We start from the raw sequence: 15586 nt of genomic DNA on the forward strand, positions 1-15586 counted from the left end.
TTCCAGCCTTCTATCCGCTGGTTCTTTGAGGGCGGCCGTATCAGGAGACGGTAGCGCTACTTGTTTAGATAAACGTGTGAGCGCTTTATCTACTCTAGGGGGTGTTTCCCAACGCGCCCTAACCTCTGGCGGGAAAGGGTATAGTGCCAATAATTTATTAGAAATTAGCACTTTTTTATCGGGGGAAACCCACGCTTTATCACACACCTCATTTAATTCATCTGACTCAGGAAAAGCTACTGGTAGTTTTTTCACTCCCCACATAATACCCTTCTTTGTGGTACTTGTAGTGTCAGAAATGTTCAATGCCTCCTTCATTGCCGTGATCATGTAACGTGTGGCCCTACTGGACATTACGTTTGTCTCCTCACCGTCGACACTGGACTCAGTATCCGTGTCTGGGTCTGTGTCGACCCACTGAGGTAACGGGCGTTTTATCGCCCCTGACGGTGTCTGAGACGCCTGGACAGGCACTAATTGATTTGTCGGCTGTCTCATGTCGTCAACAGTTTTTTGTAAAGTGCTGACATTGTCACGTAGTTCTTTAAATACAACCATCCAGTCAGGTGTCGACTCCCTAGGGGGTGACATCACTAATACAGGCAATTGCTCTGCTTCCACATCATTTTCCTCCTCATACATGTCGACACAATCGTACCGACACCCAGCACACACACAGGGAATGCTCTGATAGAGGACAGGATCCCACTAGCCCTTTGGGGAGACAGAGGGAGAGTTTGCCAGCACACACCAGAGCGCTATATATATATCAATAGGGATAACCTTATATAAGTGTTACTCCCTTTTATAGCTGCTGTTTATAATTTAGCTGCCAATAGTGCCCCCCCTCTCTCGTTTTTACCCTGATTCTGTAGGGACTGCAGGGGAGAGTCAGGGAGCCGTCCTTCCAGCGGAACTGTGAGGGAAAATGGCGCTTGTGTGCTGAGGAGATAGGCTCCGCCCCTTCACGACGGCCTTATCTCCCGCTTTTTTCTGGAAAACTGGCAGGGGTTAAATACATCCATATAGCCCAGGAGCTATATGTGATGTATTTCTTTTGCCATCCTAAGGTATTTCTGTTTTTATTGCGTCTCAGGGCGCTCCCCCCCAGCGCCCTGCACCCTCAGTGACCGGAGTGTGAAGTGTGCTGAGAGCAATGGCGCACAGCTGCAGTGCTGTGCGCTACCTTAGTTGAAGACAGGAACGTCTTCTGCCGCCGATTTCACCGGACCTCTTCGTTCTTCTGGCTCTGTAAGGGGGCCGGCGGCGCGGCTCCGGGACCCATCCAGGCTGAACCTGTGATCGTCCCTCTGGAGCTAATGTCCAGTAGCCTAAGAAACCCAATCCACTCTGCACGCAGGTGAGTTCGTTTCTTCTCCCCTTAGTCCCACGATGCAGTGAGCCTGTTGCCAGCAGGACTCACTGAAAATAAAAAACCTAAAATAAACTTTTACTCTAAGCAGCTCAGGAGAGCCACCTAGCATGCACCCTTCTCGTTCGGGCACAAAAATCTAACTGAGGCTTGGAGGAGGGTCATAGGGGGAGGAGCCAGTGTACACCAGTTAGTTCAAGCTTTTACTTTTGTGCCCAGTCTACTGCGGAGCCGCTATTCCCCATGGTCCTTACGGAGTCCCAGCATCCACTTAGGACGTTAGAGAAAAGTAGATTACTATGGATAAAACATCCAAACACAGCAAAACTCTGACTATCTGTGCTATCAGTATTGTTCATTTGCAGATTTCTAAACATTTTCCTGCATTTTTCTGTGCTTTGGTGAGTAGACCTGGCCCCATGACCTCCATATATAGAAGAGGAGAGAAGCAAAGTGCTTGGAGCAGGCCCCTCAGACAGACGCTCTTTCCCCAGCCATACAGATACGTTATATCCCGGCAGACAGCTGCCTGTGTCAAGAGTCACGGGCAGAACTCAGGTGTTTCAATGGCACCCCCCATCCTGAATAACAAATAAAAACAAATGTTATTTTTTTTTCTGGGCTTGAAAAGTGAGAGCGGCAGCAAGCAGGAGGCTCAAGGCTCTTTATGTCACCATAAGGCCTCTCATGACAAGACTCTTGTCAGTAGTAATGGCGGGTTATTGACACCACAGTTGTTTGGTGACAGGCATTTTATTGTGGGTGAAAACACTCATTTGTGCTCTTTCATTTCCTAATATGTCATCAGGTCCTAGTAAAGCATGCAGAATATATGAGTAATGTCACACGGTAATTTCAGAATAACCTTTGACTAAAGTGTACGTGTTGCTTTAGCACAGATGAGGCGGCCATTTTGTGAGCTGCACCAATGTTCATAAAAATACTAAGGCCAAAAGTATTAAGTCTTAAAAAGTGATGAAGTGGAGAGTGATAAAGTGCCAGCCAATCAGCCTCCCAACTGCTATGTTATAGGATGTGTTTAAAAAATGACATTTAGGAGCTGGTTTATCACTTTTTAAGGCTTAATACATTTGGGCCCTAATTTATTAGGAAAATTTGAGGCGGGTCAAATGCCAGATGATGGTTGTTGGGTAAGTTACTTGTATGTGTTAATGAAGCAGCTAATAGTACTTGTTACTATATTGTTCTAATTTGTTCCCCACCCAAACAGGAGATTTAGGCTATGGCTGTTGCTCCTGGCTTTTGACTCCATTGTCAGATATGCAAACGCCTGCTGAGCATTAGTATAGTGAGGCACATATAGCCAACCCAATCCGTGACAGAACGCACCTTTGGGCTATTAAAACCAAGGTAGATAAATTGGGAGGCATATTATTATATCATCCATCAAAAGTGTCCGACATCGTGCTCTGCTGCTGTCTATTGCATAATCTTGCATTAAATCAACCACTCCCCCCCCCCCCCAGATTATGCAATAAACAGTGTGAGCAGGCAGAGGTTTTGTTACCAACAACTGACTATGTGAGCACAGAAAGTGGAAGGCAGATTAGGGCTATGCTTATTGCTAACTATTTCAGGGCCTAATTTAGACCTGATCGGTTTGAGATCGGATAGTTGCCGCCCAGAGTGAAAATCCTCCCCGTGCAAGTCTGCGTACGCCATGCGAAAAGCTTTGCAAAACGCCGGTCAGCTGCAAATCTGTTCGCAACTCACTCACCATCGAATTATTTTTTCAGTCTGTGTAGTCTGTGCACAGCCCAGGGCTTACTCCTACAGTGCGATACAAACAGGCTGATCGGGGCCAGAGCTGACGTCAGACATCCTACCTGAAAAAGCTTGAGAACGCCTATTTTTTCCTGAAACTCCCAGAAAACGGGCAGTCACCTCCCCCAAACGCCCGCTTCCTGTCAATCAACCTGCGTACGCCTAGCGATCAACAAAGATGCAGGCTTTTTTTCACAGTTTGGCTTCACGCCTGCACATTACAATCTGTACGCATGTGCAGTTGTTCGATAATCGGTTGCCTTGCGATTTTGCACAACAGAGATCAGGTCTGAATTAAGCCCTCAGGTGTTCATGTATAAAACAGTGGAAAGAGAGATTTTCCCTTTTAATTAGTGCACATGTGATACATTTGGTCCCAAATAGAAAGTAATGAGGAAGAGGAGATTGATTTTGTGTTCGATTTTGCATTCAATATTAATGGGGATTTGAGGTTCGATTTTGGAAGGAATTTCATAACCTGAACACAAAGGGGCTAATTCAGGCCTGATCGCTGCTGTCCGTTTTTGCACAGCGGGCAATCAGGTCTGAACTGCGCATGTGCCGCAGTGTGCATGTGCATGCCAGAGATGCGATCGGCATCTCAGCCCAGCGATCGCCTCTGCCTGATTGACAGGCAGAGGCGTTCGCTGGGAGGGAGGGGGCGAGCCAGCAGTGTTAGGCATACTGTTTTTTTTTTGGGGGGGTCCGGCCAACGCAGGCGTGCTTGGACCGTGCGGGGGGCGGGCCGCGGTGGCTGCGTGACATCACACGCAGCCTCTGCATCCCAGGACGTGGCGAAAAGTCGCCAACCAGCGCAGCAATGCTGCACAGGTAGGGACTTACTCGCTGAGTGTGATAGCATCGCGTGTGATGCTATCGTACCCGTGTAGCGGGGGGAGGGCCAGACTAGCCCTGTGCTGGGCGTCCCCCCACATGTTAGGGTGGCTGATCGGTCTGAATTAGCTCCAAAATCTCTTCCAAAATCGACCAAAATCTAATTTGATTTGAAAATCGAATGCTAAATAGAATATTAGTAAATTAAGGATTTGTAAAGGGATTTGTAGATTGATTTTAATTCGATTTTAGTCGATTTAACGATTCATAAAACCGAACACCAAATCGAACTTTAGTAAATTTATCTGCTGGTTTCTCACTGATCGCTGTAAATGGCACACTATGGACATGGGGCCTAATTCAGAACTGTTCGCTCGCTAGGGTTTTTTTGCAGTTCTGCGTCGCATAGTCGCCGCCCATACGGAAGTGTATTTTTGCTGTGCAAGTGTGCAAACGCATGTGTAGCAGAGCTGTACAAACAGATCCTGTGCACTCTCTGAGTAGCCCAGGACTTTCTCAGCCACTGCGATCACTTCAGCCTGTCCGGGACCGGAACTAACGTCAGGAACCCTCCCAGCAAATGCTTGGACACGCCTGCGTTTTTCCAAACACTCCCAGAAAACAGTCAGTTGCCACCCACAAACGCCTTCATCCTGTCAATCTTCTTTGCGAACGCCTGTGCGAACGGATCCTTTGCACAAACCCATCACTGAGCGGCGATCTGCTTTGTACCCCTGCGACGCGCCTGAGCATTGCGGTGCATACGCATGTGCAGTTTATACCTGATCACCCGCTGTACGAAAACGTAGCCTAGTGATCAGGTCTAATAGTATGTAAGGCGTTAAGTTATTTACTGTCACTCATTCAGTGATTTTAATGACCCCACAGCCCCCCACAAGAAGAAACAGCTACAACATGGAGAAGAAGCAGTCAGCACTGCCTTACATGTTGCTACTGCTCCACCACGTCTCTGATTGGCTGGGAGTATGGCGCTTGGCTATGTTCGCTATGATGAGGGCACAGCCCAGAGCTAGTGCCAGCCCTGGTTGTTGCTCTTAAACAGCAGCCAGCTTACAAACCACATAATATTAATTACAGAAACGGTGGAAAGTTATGTGATATTATTTTCATGTAAACATAATCATACTGTATTGTTACCTGCACCAAGACGAAGAAACGCTTTTTCCACCTCTTCCACACGTTCTTACCGATCGCCCATAAGTACCTAGGGAACAAATCAGAGACAGCAAATTAACAAGTGCAAATTCACTTTAGCAAATGTGCACATTATAATTACAATATAATTACAGCTGGCGAGTTTTCATACATCGTACAGATACAACAGTGCAGGTCACTAGTGGGTCTTTCTTTGTCATGTGTTGGTACAGGGCTCAAAAATGATCACCTTAGGGACGGAATATTGCAATTAAATGTTAACACAAGGAAATTCCTAATTAAATCTAAAAGTAAAAAATGGACCCAGACTCTGTCCTCTCACTAAGACGCACAGTGCAAGAGCCTTTTGCAGGTAATAAAAGCTGGCATGGGTTCTTCATACATTTGCCTGTGGAAAATAGAATAGTTTGATGTTACAGGCACAAGATTTCAGTCTTCGCCAACTGCCACTCACTCTGCCGTCTGCAAGAGAAGAGTGGGAACCTGGAACCCCTCTTACCTTATGCACAACAAGCAATGGGCCACCCTGATTATCAACCCATAGCTAATAATTTCTTATACAGTAAGGAGAGTCAAGGGGAGGTGGAGGAGCTGTTCAGGAAGGTAAAACCTAGGAAGGCTTCTGGTCCAGATAGCGTTTCGCCATCTGCTATGAGGACCTGCGCTGAACAGCTCACCCCCATTTTCACCAGGATTTTCAACAAATCATTAGAACTGTGTAGGGTGCCCTCCGGTTTCAAATGTTCCACCATCATCCCGGTCCTAAAGAAATCAGTCATCGCGGACCTGAATGATTACAGACCGATTTCCTTGACGTCCGTGGTCATGAAGGTGTTTGAGCGATTAGTGTTGAACCATCTGAAAAAGGTGACAGGCCCTCACCTAGACCCCTTGCAGTTTGCCTATTAGCCGAACAGGTGTGTTGAAGACGCTGTAAATATGGGGCTGCATTATATTCTGCAGCATTTAGACCTGCCGGGTACTTATAAGAGGGTCCTGTTTGTTGACTTCAGCTCGACATTCAACACAATTGTACCTAGCGTTCTGCTCCCCAAATTACTCCCTTTAGGGGTATTGGAATCTACCTGCTCCTGGATTGTCGATTTCCTGTCAGACAGAAAGCAGGTCGTGAAAGCGGGGAAATTTACCTCATGTGCGCGATCGATCAGCACTGGGCCCCCAGGAATGGTTCCTTTCTCCCCTGCTTTTCTCTCTGTACACAAATTACTGCACCTCGGAGGTGCAATCGGTAAAAATTATCAAATTCGCAGATGATACCACAGTCATTGGTCTAATCAAGGACAGGGACGAGTCTGCATATAGGGGGTCATTCCGAGATGATTGTAGCTGTGCTAAATTTAGCACAGCTACGATCATTCACACTGACATGCGGGGGGACGCCCAGCACAGGGCTATCCCGCCCCGCATGTCAGTGCCGGCTTCCCCCGCAGAAGTGCAAAGTCATCGCACAGCGGGCGGGAGCTACTCATCGCTCCCCAGCCCGCAACAGCTGCGTGTGACGTCACGCAGCCGCTGCAGCACGCCCCCCGTTCGGTCTGGCCATGCCTGCGTTGGCCGGACCGCCCCCTCCCCCCCTTCCCCCAAGCGACCGCCTCTGCCTGTCAATTAGGCAGAGGCGATCGTAGCGGCCCGGCTGCCTTTGGAGATCTGCACAGTTCTGACCCGATCGCACCGCTGCGATAAACCATAGATGGGAAATAGACCGGCTGGCAGTGTGGTGCAGCAACAACAACCTCGAGTTAAATCCACTCAAAACAGTGGAGATTGTGGTAAACTTCAGGAGGAAGCCAGCCACTGTACCCCCGCTTGTGATTGCCGATAGTATGGTGTCGTTGGTGGATTCCTTTAAGTTCCTGGGGACCAAACTTTCTTGGGACCTGAAATGGAGTTCCAACATCGACTCTACTGTAAAAAAGGCGCAGCAGAGGTTGTTCTTCCTGACGCTACTTAGGAAGTTCAATGTTCCAAAAAAACTGCTGCTGCTCATTTATTCAGCCATTGTTGAGTCTGTACTATGTTCTTCGATCATAGGGGGGTCATTCCAACCTGATCGCACGCTAGCTATTTTTTTCAGCGTTGCGTTCAGGTCAAAACTCAGCAAAACTGCGCATGCGTATGCACCGCAATGCGCAGGTGCGTCGTACGAGTACAAAGATGATCGGTGCTGGGCGATGGATTTAACGAAGAATCCGTTCGCACAGCCGATCGCAAGGTGATTGACAGAAAGAGGGAGTTTATGGGTGGCAACTGACCGTTTTCTGGGAGTGTTTGGAAAAACGCAGGCATGTCCAAGCGTTTGCAGGGCGGGTGTCTGACGTCAATTCCGGGACCAAAAAGACTGAAGTGATCGCAGTGGCTGAGTAAGTCCAGAGCTACTCAGAGACTGCACAAATCTTTTTTGTACCGATTGGCTGCAAAAGCTCCAAGGCTTAGTAAATATAGACCCCTAAATCTCCTTTTAATGTAATATTGCACTGTATTGGTGCTGCTGGATGGTAGACACTTCCATTTTATGGTATTGTAGATTTTCATGTTAGGAATTGTAGCCTTCAGTATTACTGTGTTTTACTGCATTGTGTACTTTATGTATATCATATGTATTTACCCCTTCTATGTGAATACCTGGCTGATGCTCTGGAAACCGAAAACAAATTCCTAGTATACATCTGTATACATGGCCAATAAAATTGATTCTGATTCTGAGAAATATTACCTCACCTTTAATCAGAAGGTTGTAGTCGAACAATCCAGGATATCACTGCCCTTTACAGATTCTGTCCACACCTCTACAAACATTAAGCTGGCATATGATAACGCAGTCAGTATGTAGCGCACATATATTCCGCAGTGCTCTACAGAGAATATTTCAGCTATTTACTGCAGACCCCGCCCCAGTGGAGTTTACAATCTATGGGGGGAATTCTATTATGGGCGAATGGGGCAAATTGCAGTTGCCGCAGGGTTTAAACACAGGCAACGGCAGCCCGATTCACCCCTTTCGTCCGGCAGGACAATTGCTGATTTAGATAATACATAAGGCATTTATAACACAAGAGAATAGGGGCACAACTTTAAAACATTTATATAATGTTAAGTCTGCTATTTATTATACATTGCTGTTGGGCTTTGGCTCACTTTACAGCAGGCCTGGCCAACCTGTGGCTCTCCAGATGTTGTGAAACTACACATCCCAGCATGCCCTGCCACGGTTTTAGCATTCCTTAATAGCAAAACTGTGGCAAAGCACAATGGAACTTGTAGTTTTACAACAGCTGGAGAGCCACAGGTTGGCCAGGCCTGCTTTACAGTATATTATTAATGTTACTTTTTTCACAACTGCATGACAGGGTTTGTTCCAGTTTTGATTGCACTACTTACCCACAATGCTTCATGTTCTGTGGTTTATCCATTCGGACAGCTAGTTTGATTTTCAAATCATGGTCGGGGCAGTTTTTCGACACTGTCATTTTATGAAATTCTGACTGTTTGGGGCTGTTGGGGGTCGGGTGTAGGACGACCTACAAAATGTACAAACATAGGATAAAAGACAATTAGAAATGCTGATGTAAATTAGAAACAGACCAGATGTCCTTTCTTTAGTGCTCAGACTTCCCCATATTGTCACTCACTGTAATGCACCACAGTGCTTCTGCCACATACACACTGTGGAAGCTGCTGTATGGGTGGAACCAAAAGTCACAAAAACACAGAAAATCAATTCACATAGTTCCTGTGACATCCCTAAGGCATAATTATCCTGTCACTAGTTCCTACTGAATGGATGAGCTGCATTTTCAGAAATTGAATGAGCCCATAAAATAGCTGCATCCGCTGTGTGTAGCTTGCAACCTGCCAGGCCCCTCAGACAAGCTTAGGCCATGGTCATTAGTACCCGCCCCTCCTCTTGGTGCCTGTGTATAGTTCATGGTTACCTACTGCCCCCAGAATGTACGGAAACTCATGGACTTCAGTGAGCTCGCCAAAGCTACCAGGAGAGCAGGCAGGCCTACCAGATCTTGGTCTTGGTTTTTAGATTTGCAGAAAAATACTGGCGTTGTAATTGGTTGCTTTGTTTCAGAGTTATGTGCAAAACATTCGCCTGTCATTTACAATGCATCACCACTCTGCTCTGGAAAATGTGACAGTTGGTGAACTCTCCCTGTGCGCCTGCCAGGTGACCTGGAACATGTGACCCGCTGGGTGGTCTGGAAACTGTGACAGTTGTTTGCAGCCACACACTAAGCAGGGTTTTTTTCTGAATTAAGACACCTAAGGGGGTGAAAAAGGGGTAAATGTTCTGCTCAGTAAACCTTTGTCCGGTCAGCTAGTTATTATTAATAGCACTATTATTATCACACTCGTTAGGATGTTCATTTAGTTAATCAAGAGATTTCTGAGAAAATTGAGCTAATGAAGGTGCAAGATCAGTGTTAGATTGTAAGCACTATTAGATTTTCATGACACATTTTTTATTAAGTTTGTAATAATTGTTATGTACATTATACACTGCTCAAAAAAATAAAGGGAACACTAAAATAACACCTCCTAGATCTGAATGAATGAAATATTCTTATTAAATACTTTGTTCTTTACATAGTTGAATGTGCTGACAACAAAATCACACAAAAATTATCAATGAAAATCAAATTTATAAACCCATGGAGGCCTGGATTTGGAGTCACACTCAAAATTAAAGTGGACAAACACACTACAGGCTGTTCGCAGCCCCTTAGCTCCGGATTCTGGGCTTTTTGTTCGCAGCCTCTGTGAAACTGGGGCGAGATCGGACCGCGAGAGGGAAGTGCAGCTGCTGTTGTGATGTTTTTATGCTGTTACAACAGCAACTTGACCCCCCCTCTTGGCTAAGTGAATTGACCCCTTAGTTTGTGAAAATGCTGCTCTGATTTCTTGAGTGTGCCCCAGATTCAATGTATACTACAATATCCACTTGTTACATTTCCAAGTTGTTGTACATGAAAGAGAATGTTTATAAGCAAAATAATAATTATATTTCCCAACTTTTAAAAAAAGAGCAAAATCAGAACAAAATAAACCACTAAAATAGGCCCATGCCCCACATTCCTAGTTCCGGTACCTCTCTGGGAGGTGCCGGAACTAGGCAGGCACAGGTCGCGGTGCAGGTGTTGCGGTGAGGAGTATGCAATGTAGATCCCACAATTCTTTTGGGATCCAAAATCTGGGAGTGATGTTTTTTTTCAACTGCCTCCATAAAATATCTGTTAATTACAGGTAAAATTATAATTGTTCTCATATGGGTGAGGCTGGGAAGTTTGATAAATGGTATTGAGATAGGAAAAGCTGCATTTTTTTTAAAGTTATTAAACTAGTTTTGTTAGTTGCACTCGCAGTCACCCATTTTGTATGATGTGTTGCAAACTACAGTAGGCCCCCTTGTGGCAACACAAGGCAGCAGCTTATACAGTTCACTGTGACAGGTGCTTTATAACTGTAAAATACCCGGCGATCAGCTACTCCCCATCGTAGGGAGCAATCAACTATCGGTAAATATATGAAGTTCTGAGACAATATGGGACTGCCCGCTGTGAGGACTATGGGAAACTGGTGCTTTTGAATGAATTGTGAGCCCAGAACTGACAACATGACATACTGATGCCTTACACTGCGAAAGGGAAACAGCTTTCAGTTGTCAAAATATTATCACTCAACAGCACTAACGTTACATCTGCAGAGATGTTTTTCTGGTGTGATATCAACTTTGCACCATAAATGAGAGAGGTACGAGGTGCAGTCGTCAAGTACCAACCAATCAGCTTCTGTCATTTTACTGGCTGTGTTTGAAAAATGACAGTAGGAGCTGATTGGTTGGTACTTTAAATCTCCCACTAAGTAACACAACCACAGTGTTGGGTAGATAAATTCCCAAGGCAGTAACTATGTAAATGATTACCTTTTAATATTTTTTTTTCTTTTGCAAATTTTGTTTCTATATATCATCAGTTCACATTTATTTATTTTTTATTTTCCCTTTTTAATAAAAACAAAGCACAAATATTAACAAAGGGCCATAATTAATGATGTATGAGGGAGGTCTTACCCTTCCGAGTTCTTTATCCTCCAAAGCCAACACTCCGGTGCTCTCGGTAAACAGTTTGACCTTAACAGCGGGCAGTGCATGCGTTGTACTGAAGTCCCCTTGCGTCCCCCAACTGTAAGGAAAGTAAAATAAGTAGCAGTCAGTACGGAACTGTACGCTAAGGAGGTCAGGGTTAAATAAAAAGTGACAAAGTAACACAGAAATGTGCTACAACTCTGTGACAAGAAACGTGTTAATTGTCTCTCTAGTTTTTGTGAGACAGATGTCTGGGATGGGAGTTCACTGCTAAGATATCTTAGGTGCAAGATACTGCAGATCAGCAGTGACGGAACTTGGGCGTTTGTGTAACCAATATTTGTAACTCAATTTTGGGCATTCAGAGTTGTAATTACGGTAAAGCAAATGATCTACAGTGTGATATAACAATCACAATATAGCTTTGTGTTAGGTAATGCCAGGTGAGACATTTAAAATTGGACACACATACCCCCGTTACCTATAAAAAGTGTTGGGATTGGGAGTGTGGGGGACGGGGCGATGGAGATTCGCCCAAAGAACCGTAAGTGCATTTCAAAGCAAATTTCGGCCAAAATTGCACCTGCAAAGTGCAAATGTGGTTTTTGGAAAGGGGGGCGGGGGCACATAAATTGCAGTAACGTAAACCCTAGTGCACGCTGATAGGTGATCATGACAGATACAGTCTGTATCTCATTGGTCAAATGCGTCTAAGACACACCCAATAATGCGAATGAGGTAAAACTACTATGTCCTTGATCTGAAAGTAAGATTACAGTGTACAGTACGTTCATTTACATTTTTTTTTTCCAAGTGTTTTTACTACTCGTATGTACAAAAAATTGGCGCTCTACAGTACACACACTATATCCAATTGGATTCAGACAGCTGCTCACCAGTTGTGGGCGGGCTGCCCCAACACTGGATCAAAATGGATGTGAAAAAAAGAAAAAATGGGAGCGCTGGATGAATCTAATATATATTTTTTATTAAAATATAGTTATATCAACCACATAAAAATACAGTACATAAACTGGCCTAAAAATGATAAACAATTAATGATGTATAAATATATACAAGACTGCCATATCTCCTGAACCAATATGAATAAGAAAACCTTTAATAAACCTTAATTAAGGGCTGCATTGGTGCTTCATGAAAATCAGCCGTGCGTCCACGAGCTGAAATATTTATAGGAAGGAGACTAATGAAAAGTGCCTCTGTTATAAATCACTGTTAAAATGTACACTCTCTTCTCCTTGTACACAAAAGAACCTCATTGGCAAAGAGTATCCCAGTATTGAAATTGCGGACACCCGCGCTGTATTATTATGTGACAAATAGACGGTGATGGTCAAATTCACTTGTAGTATATCACCTGATGTGAGAGCCTCTCTGTCAAAGGCGCTGTACTGAGCCGGGTTTGCAGCGGCTCTGTGCAGTGAAAGTACAGCTGGTCACGTCGCCAGTGAACCATCCAGACGAACGCGGTTGTTTTCTCCGCTAAAGGGTACTGTACCAATTTGAATGTGCAGCAGTGCAGAAAAATTGGAGCAGCAGATTCCCCAGCCGCAGGTGAAAAGTCCGTTTTAATAGCGGCTACGGTCCACTCGATATATACGGCTCACGGAGTGTCAGGAGAATGCAGCAGTCAGATGAAGTCCTTCAATGGAGTACCTTAACACGTTTCTCGGCCTACAACGCTGGCCGTTTCATCAGAAGGAAATGAAATGATTTATTTCCTTCTGATGAAACGGCCAGCGTTGTAGGCCGAGAAACGCGTTAAGGTACTCCATTGAAGGACTTCATCTGACTGCTGCATTCTCCTGACACTCCGTGAGCCGTATATATCGAGTGGACCGTAGCCGCAATTAAAACGGACTTTTCAACAGCGGCTGGGGAATCTGCTGCTCCAATTTTTCTGCACTGCTGCACATTCAAATTGGTACAGTACCCTTTAGCGGAGAAAACAACCGCGTTCGTCTGGATGGTTCACTGGCGACGTGACCAGCTGTACTTTCACTGCACAGAGCCGCTGCAAACCCGGCTCAGTACAGCGCCTTTGACGGAGAGGCTCTCACATCAGGTGATATACTACAAGTGAATTTGACCATCACCGTCTATTTGTCACATAATAATACAGCGCGGGTGTCCGCAATTTCAATACTGGGATACTCTTTGCCAATGAGGTTCTTTTGTGTACAAGGAGAAGAGAGTGTACACTTTAACAGTGATTTATAACAGAGGCACTTTTCATCAGTCTCCTTCCTATAAATATTTCAGCTCGTGGACGCACGGCTGATTTTCATGAAGCACCAGTGCAGCCCTTTATTAAGGTTTATTAAAGGTTTTCTTATTCATATTGGTTCAGGAGATATGGCAGTCTTGTATATATTTATACATCATTAATTGTTTATCATTTTAGGCCAGTTTATGTACTGTATTTTTATGTGGTTGATATAACTATATTTTAATAAAAAATATATATTAGATTCATCCAGCGCTCCCATTTTTTCTTTTTTTCACATCCGTTTTTACTACTCAGCTTGGGACAAATTTTATATCTGCGTCTTGTTCGTGTTTCATTTCACAGGCACAGACTGACTTGGGTACTTCTTATTTACACTTTCCTGCCATATGCTGAAATGTGTATGGGTTTTATACTGTGTTTTGGAGCATTTCTGTACTGATAGTGAAGCGACACAACCTGTAGACTGCTCCTCCTATCTGAATGGGCAGAGAGACGCATTGGCTACCTATGCAGAGTTGGTCCCATGCTGAACAGGTCACAGAATAAAAACAGCAATCTCATAACGCACACAATGGCTGCCTCCATTGTCTCTCGGTGACCAACTTTTTAATTGCTGAAGTCTTTGAAATATATATTCTAGTTTGTATATTGCTGAGATAAATTACACTGTAACTAGGGGTCTATTCATGAAGCAGTGTGGAGAAGTGAGCCAGTGGAGAAATTGCCCATGGCAACCAATCAGCATTAAAGTAACATTTATAATTTGCATACTGTACAATTGTACGAAGCAGCTGATTGGTTGCCATGGGCAACTTCACCATAGGCTCACTTCTCCAGACTTTTCACTGCTTCATGAATAGACACCTAACTGTTTGTGACCAGAGAGCCCTCTCCAGTGCTCAACAGAGACTGGTGGAATCAAACATTTGACATGCCTAAATATGGGGCCTATTTATCAAGCCTTGGAGAGTGAAAAATAGCACGGTGATAAAGTACCAGCTAATCAGCTCCAAACTGCCATGTCACAGACTGTGTTTAAAAAATTAGTTAGGAACTGATTAGTTGGTACCCACATCAAAGTGTAAGATAACACAGGGTGTTATCTTATACTTTGATGTGGGTCCTCCCACAGGATCTTCACCCTTTGCTCATTATAGCAGTGGGTCTTGTCTTACGCTGGGAGATCTGAAGGCTACATTGGTAATGCTGTTAACAGTACTGTACATTGGCCCTCATTCCGAGTCGTTCGCTCGATAATTTTCATCGCATCGCAGTGAAATTCCGCTTAGTACGCATGCGCAATATTCGCACTGCGACTGCGCCAAGTAATTTTACAATGAAGATAGTATTTTTACTCACGGCTTTTTCTTCGCTCCGGCGAACGTAGTGTGATTGACAGGAAATGGGTGTTACTGGGCGGAAACACAGCGTTTTCGGGGCGTGTGGATAAAAACGCTACCGTTTCCGGAAAAAACGCAGGAGTGGCCGGAGAAACGGGGGAGTGTCTGGGCGAACGCTAGGTGTGTTTATGACGTCAAACCAGGAACGACAAGCACTGAACTGATCGCAGATGCCGAGTAAGTCTGAAGCTACTCTGAAACTGCTAAGTAGTTTGAAATCGCAATATTGCGAATACATCGGTCGCAATTTTAAGAAGCTAAGATACACTCCCAGTAGGCGTAGGCTTAGCGTGAGCAACTCTGCTAAATTCGCCTTGCGAGCGATCAACTCGGAATGAGGGCCATTGTAACATTCGTTGAGACCTTGCAATCTCTCCACAGTGCTACATGGGAAGAGAGACTGCTGCTGAGACAAGTAAGAAGTTGTGTGTGTGTGGGGGGGGGGGGGGGGGGGGTTTCATAAAAACAAACCAAGCACCCAAGTTCATCCATGATCCTGTTCTACCAAGCTACTGAACCCTAGAGGAGTGGGTGGGGCCCTCAGGCTGGGGGGCCCTGTAAACCAGTGGGCCAGTTCGGCTCTGCTCCTGTCTCTGATTCAACCAATATGAATATAGGCATTTGCTCTGAAAGACACTTGTCAGTTCCAAAACTGC

At 44.9% G+C, this 15586-nt stretch overlaps 1 protein-coding gene across 1 annotated transcript in view; it reads right to left on the minus strand.

The window, feature by feature from the left end:
- Window positions 1-15586, minus strand: part of CADPS (calcium dependent secretion activator) — a 661462-nt gene that overhangs the window by 247567 nt on the left and 398309 nt on the right. The window contains exons 7-9 of the mRNA XM_063941549.1: window positions 11265-11376; window positions 8567-8706; window positions 5150-5216 (exon numbers count right to left, since the gene is read on the minus strand). Of these exons, the coding sequence (XP_063797619.1) occupies window positions 5150-5216; window positions 8567-8706; window positions 11265-11376 (319 nt within the window). The remainder of the gene's footprint in view (window positions 1-5149; window positions 5217-8566; window positions 8707-11264; window positions 11377-15586) is intronic.

This window comes from Pseudophryne corroboree, chromosome 9 (assembly GCF_028390025.1).
Source record: "Pseudophryne corroboree isolate aPseCor3 chromosome 9, aPseCor3.hap2, whole genome shotgun sequence".
Classification (NCBI taxonomy): Eukaryota; Metazoa; Chordata; class Amphibia; order Anura; family Myobatrachidae; genus Pseudophryne; species Pseudophryne corroboree.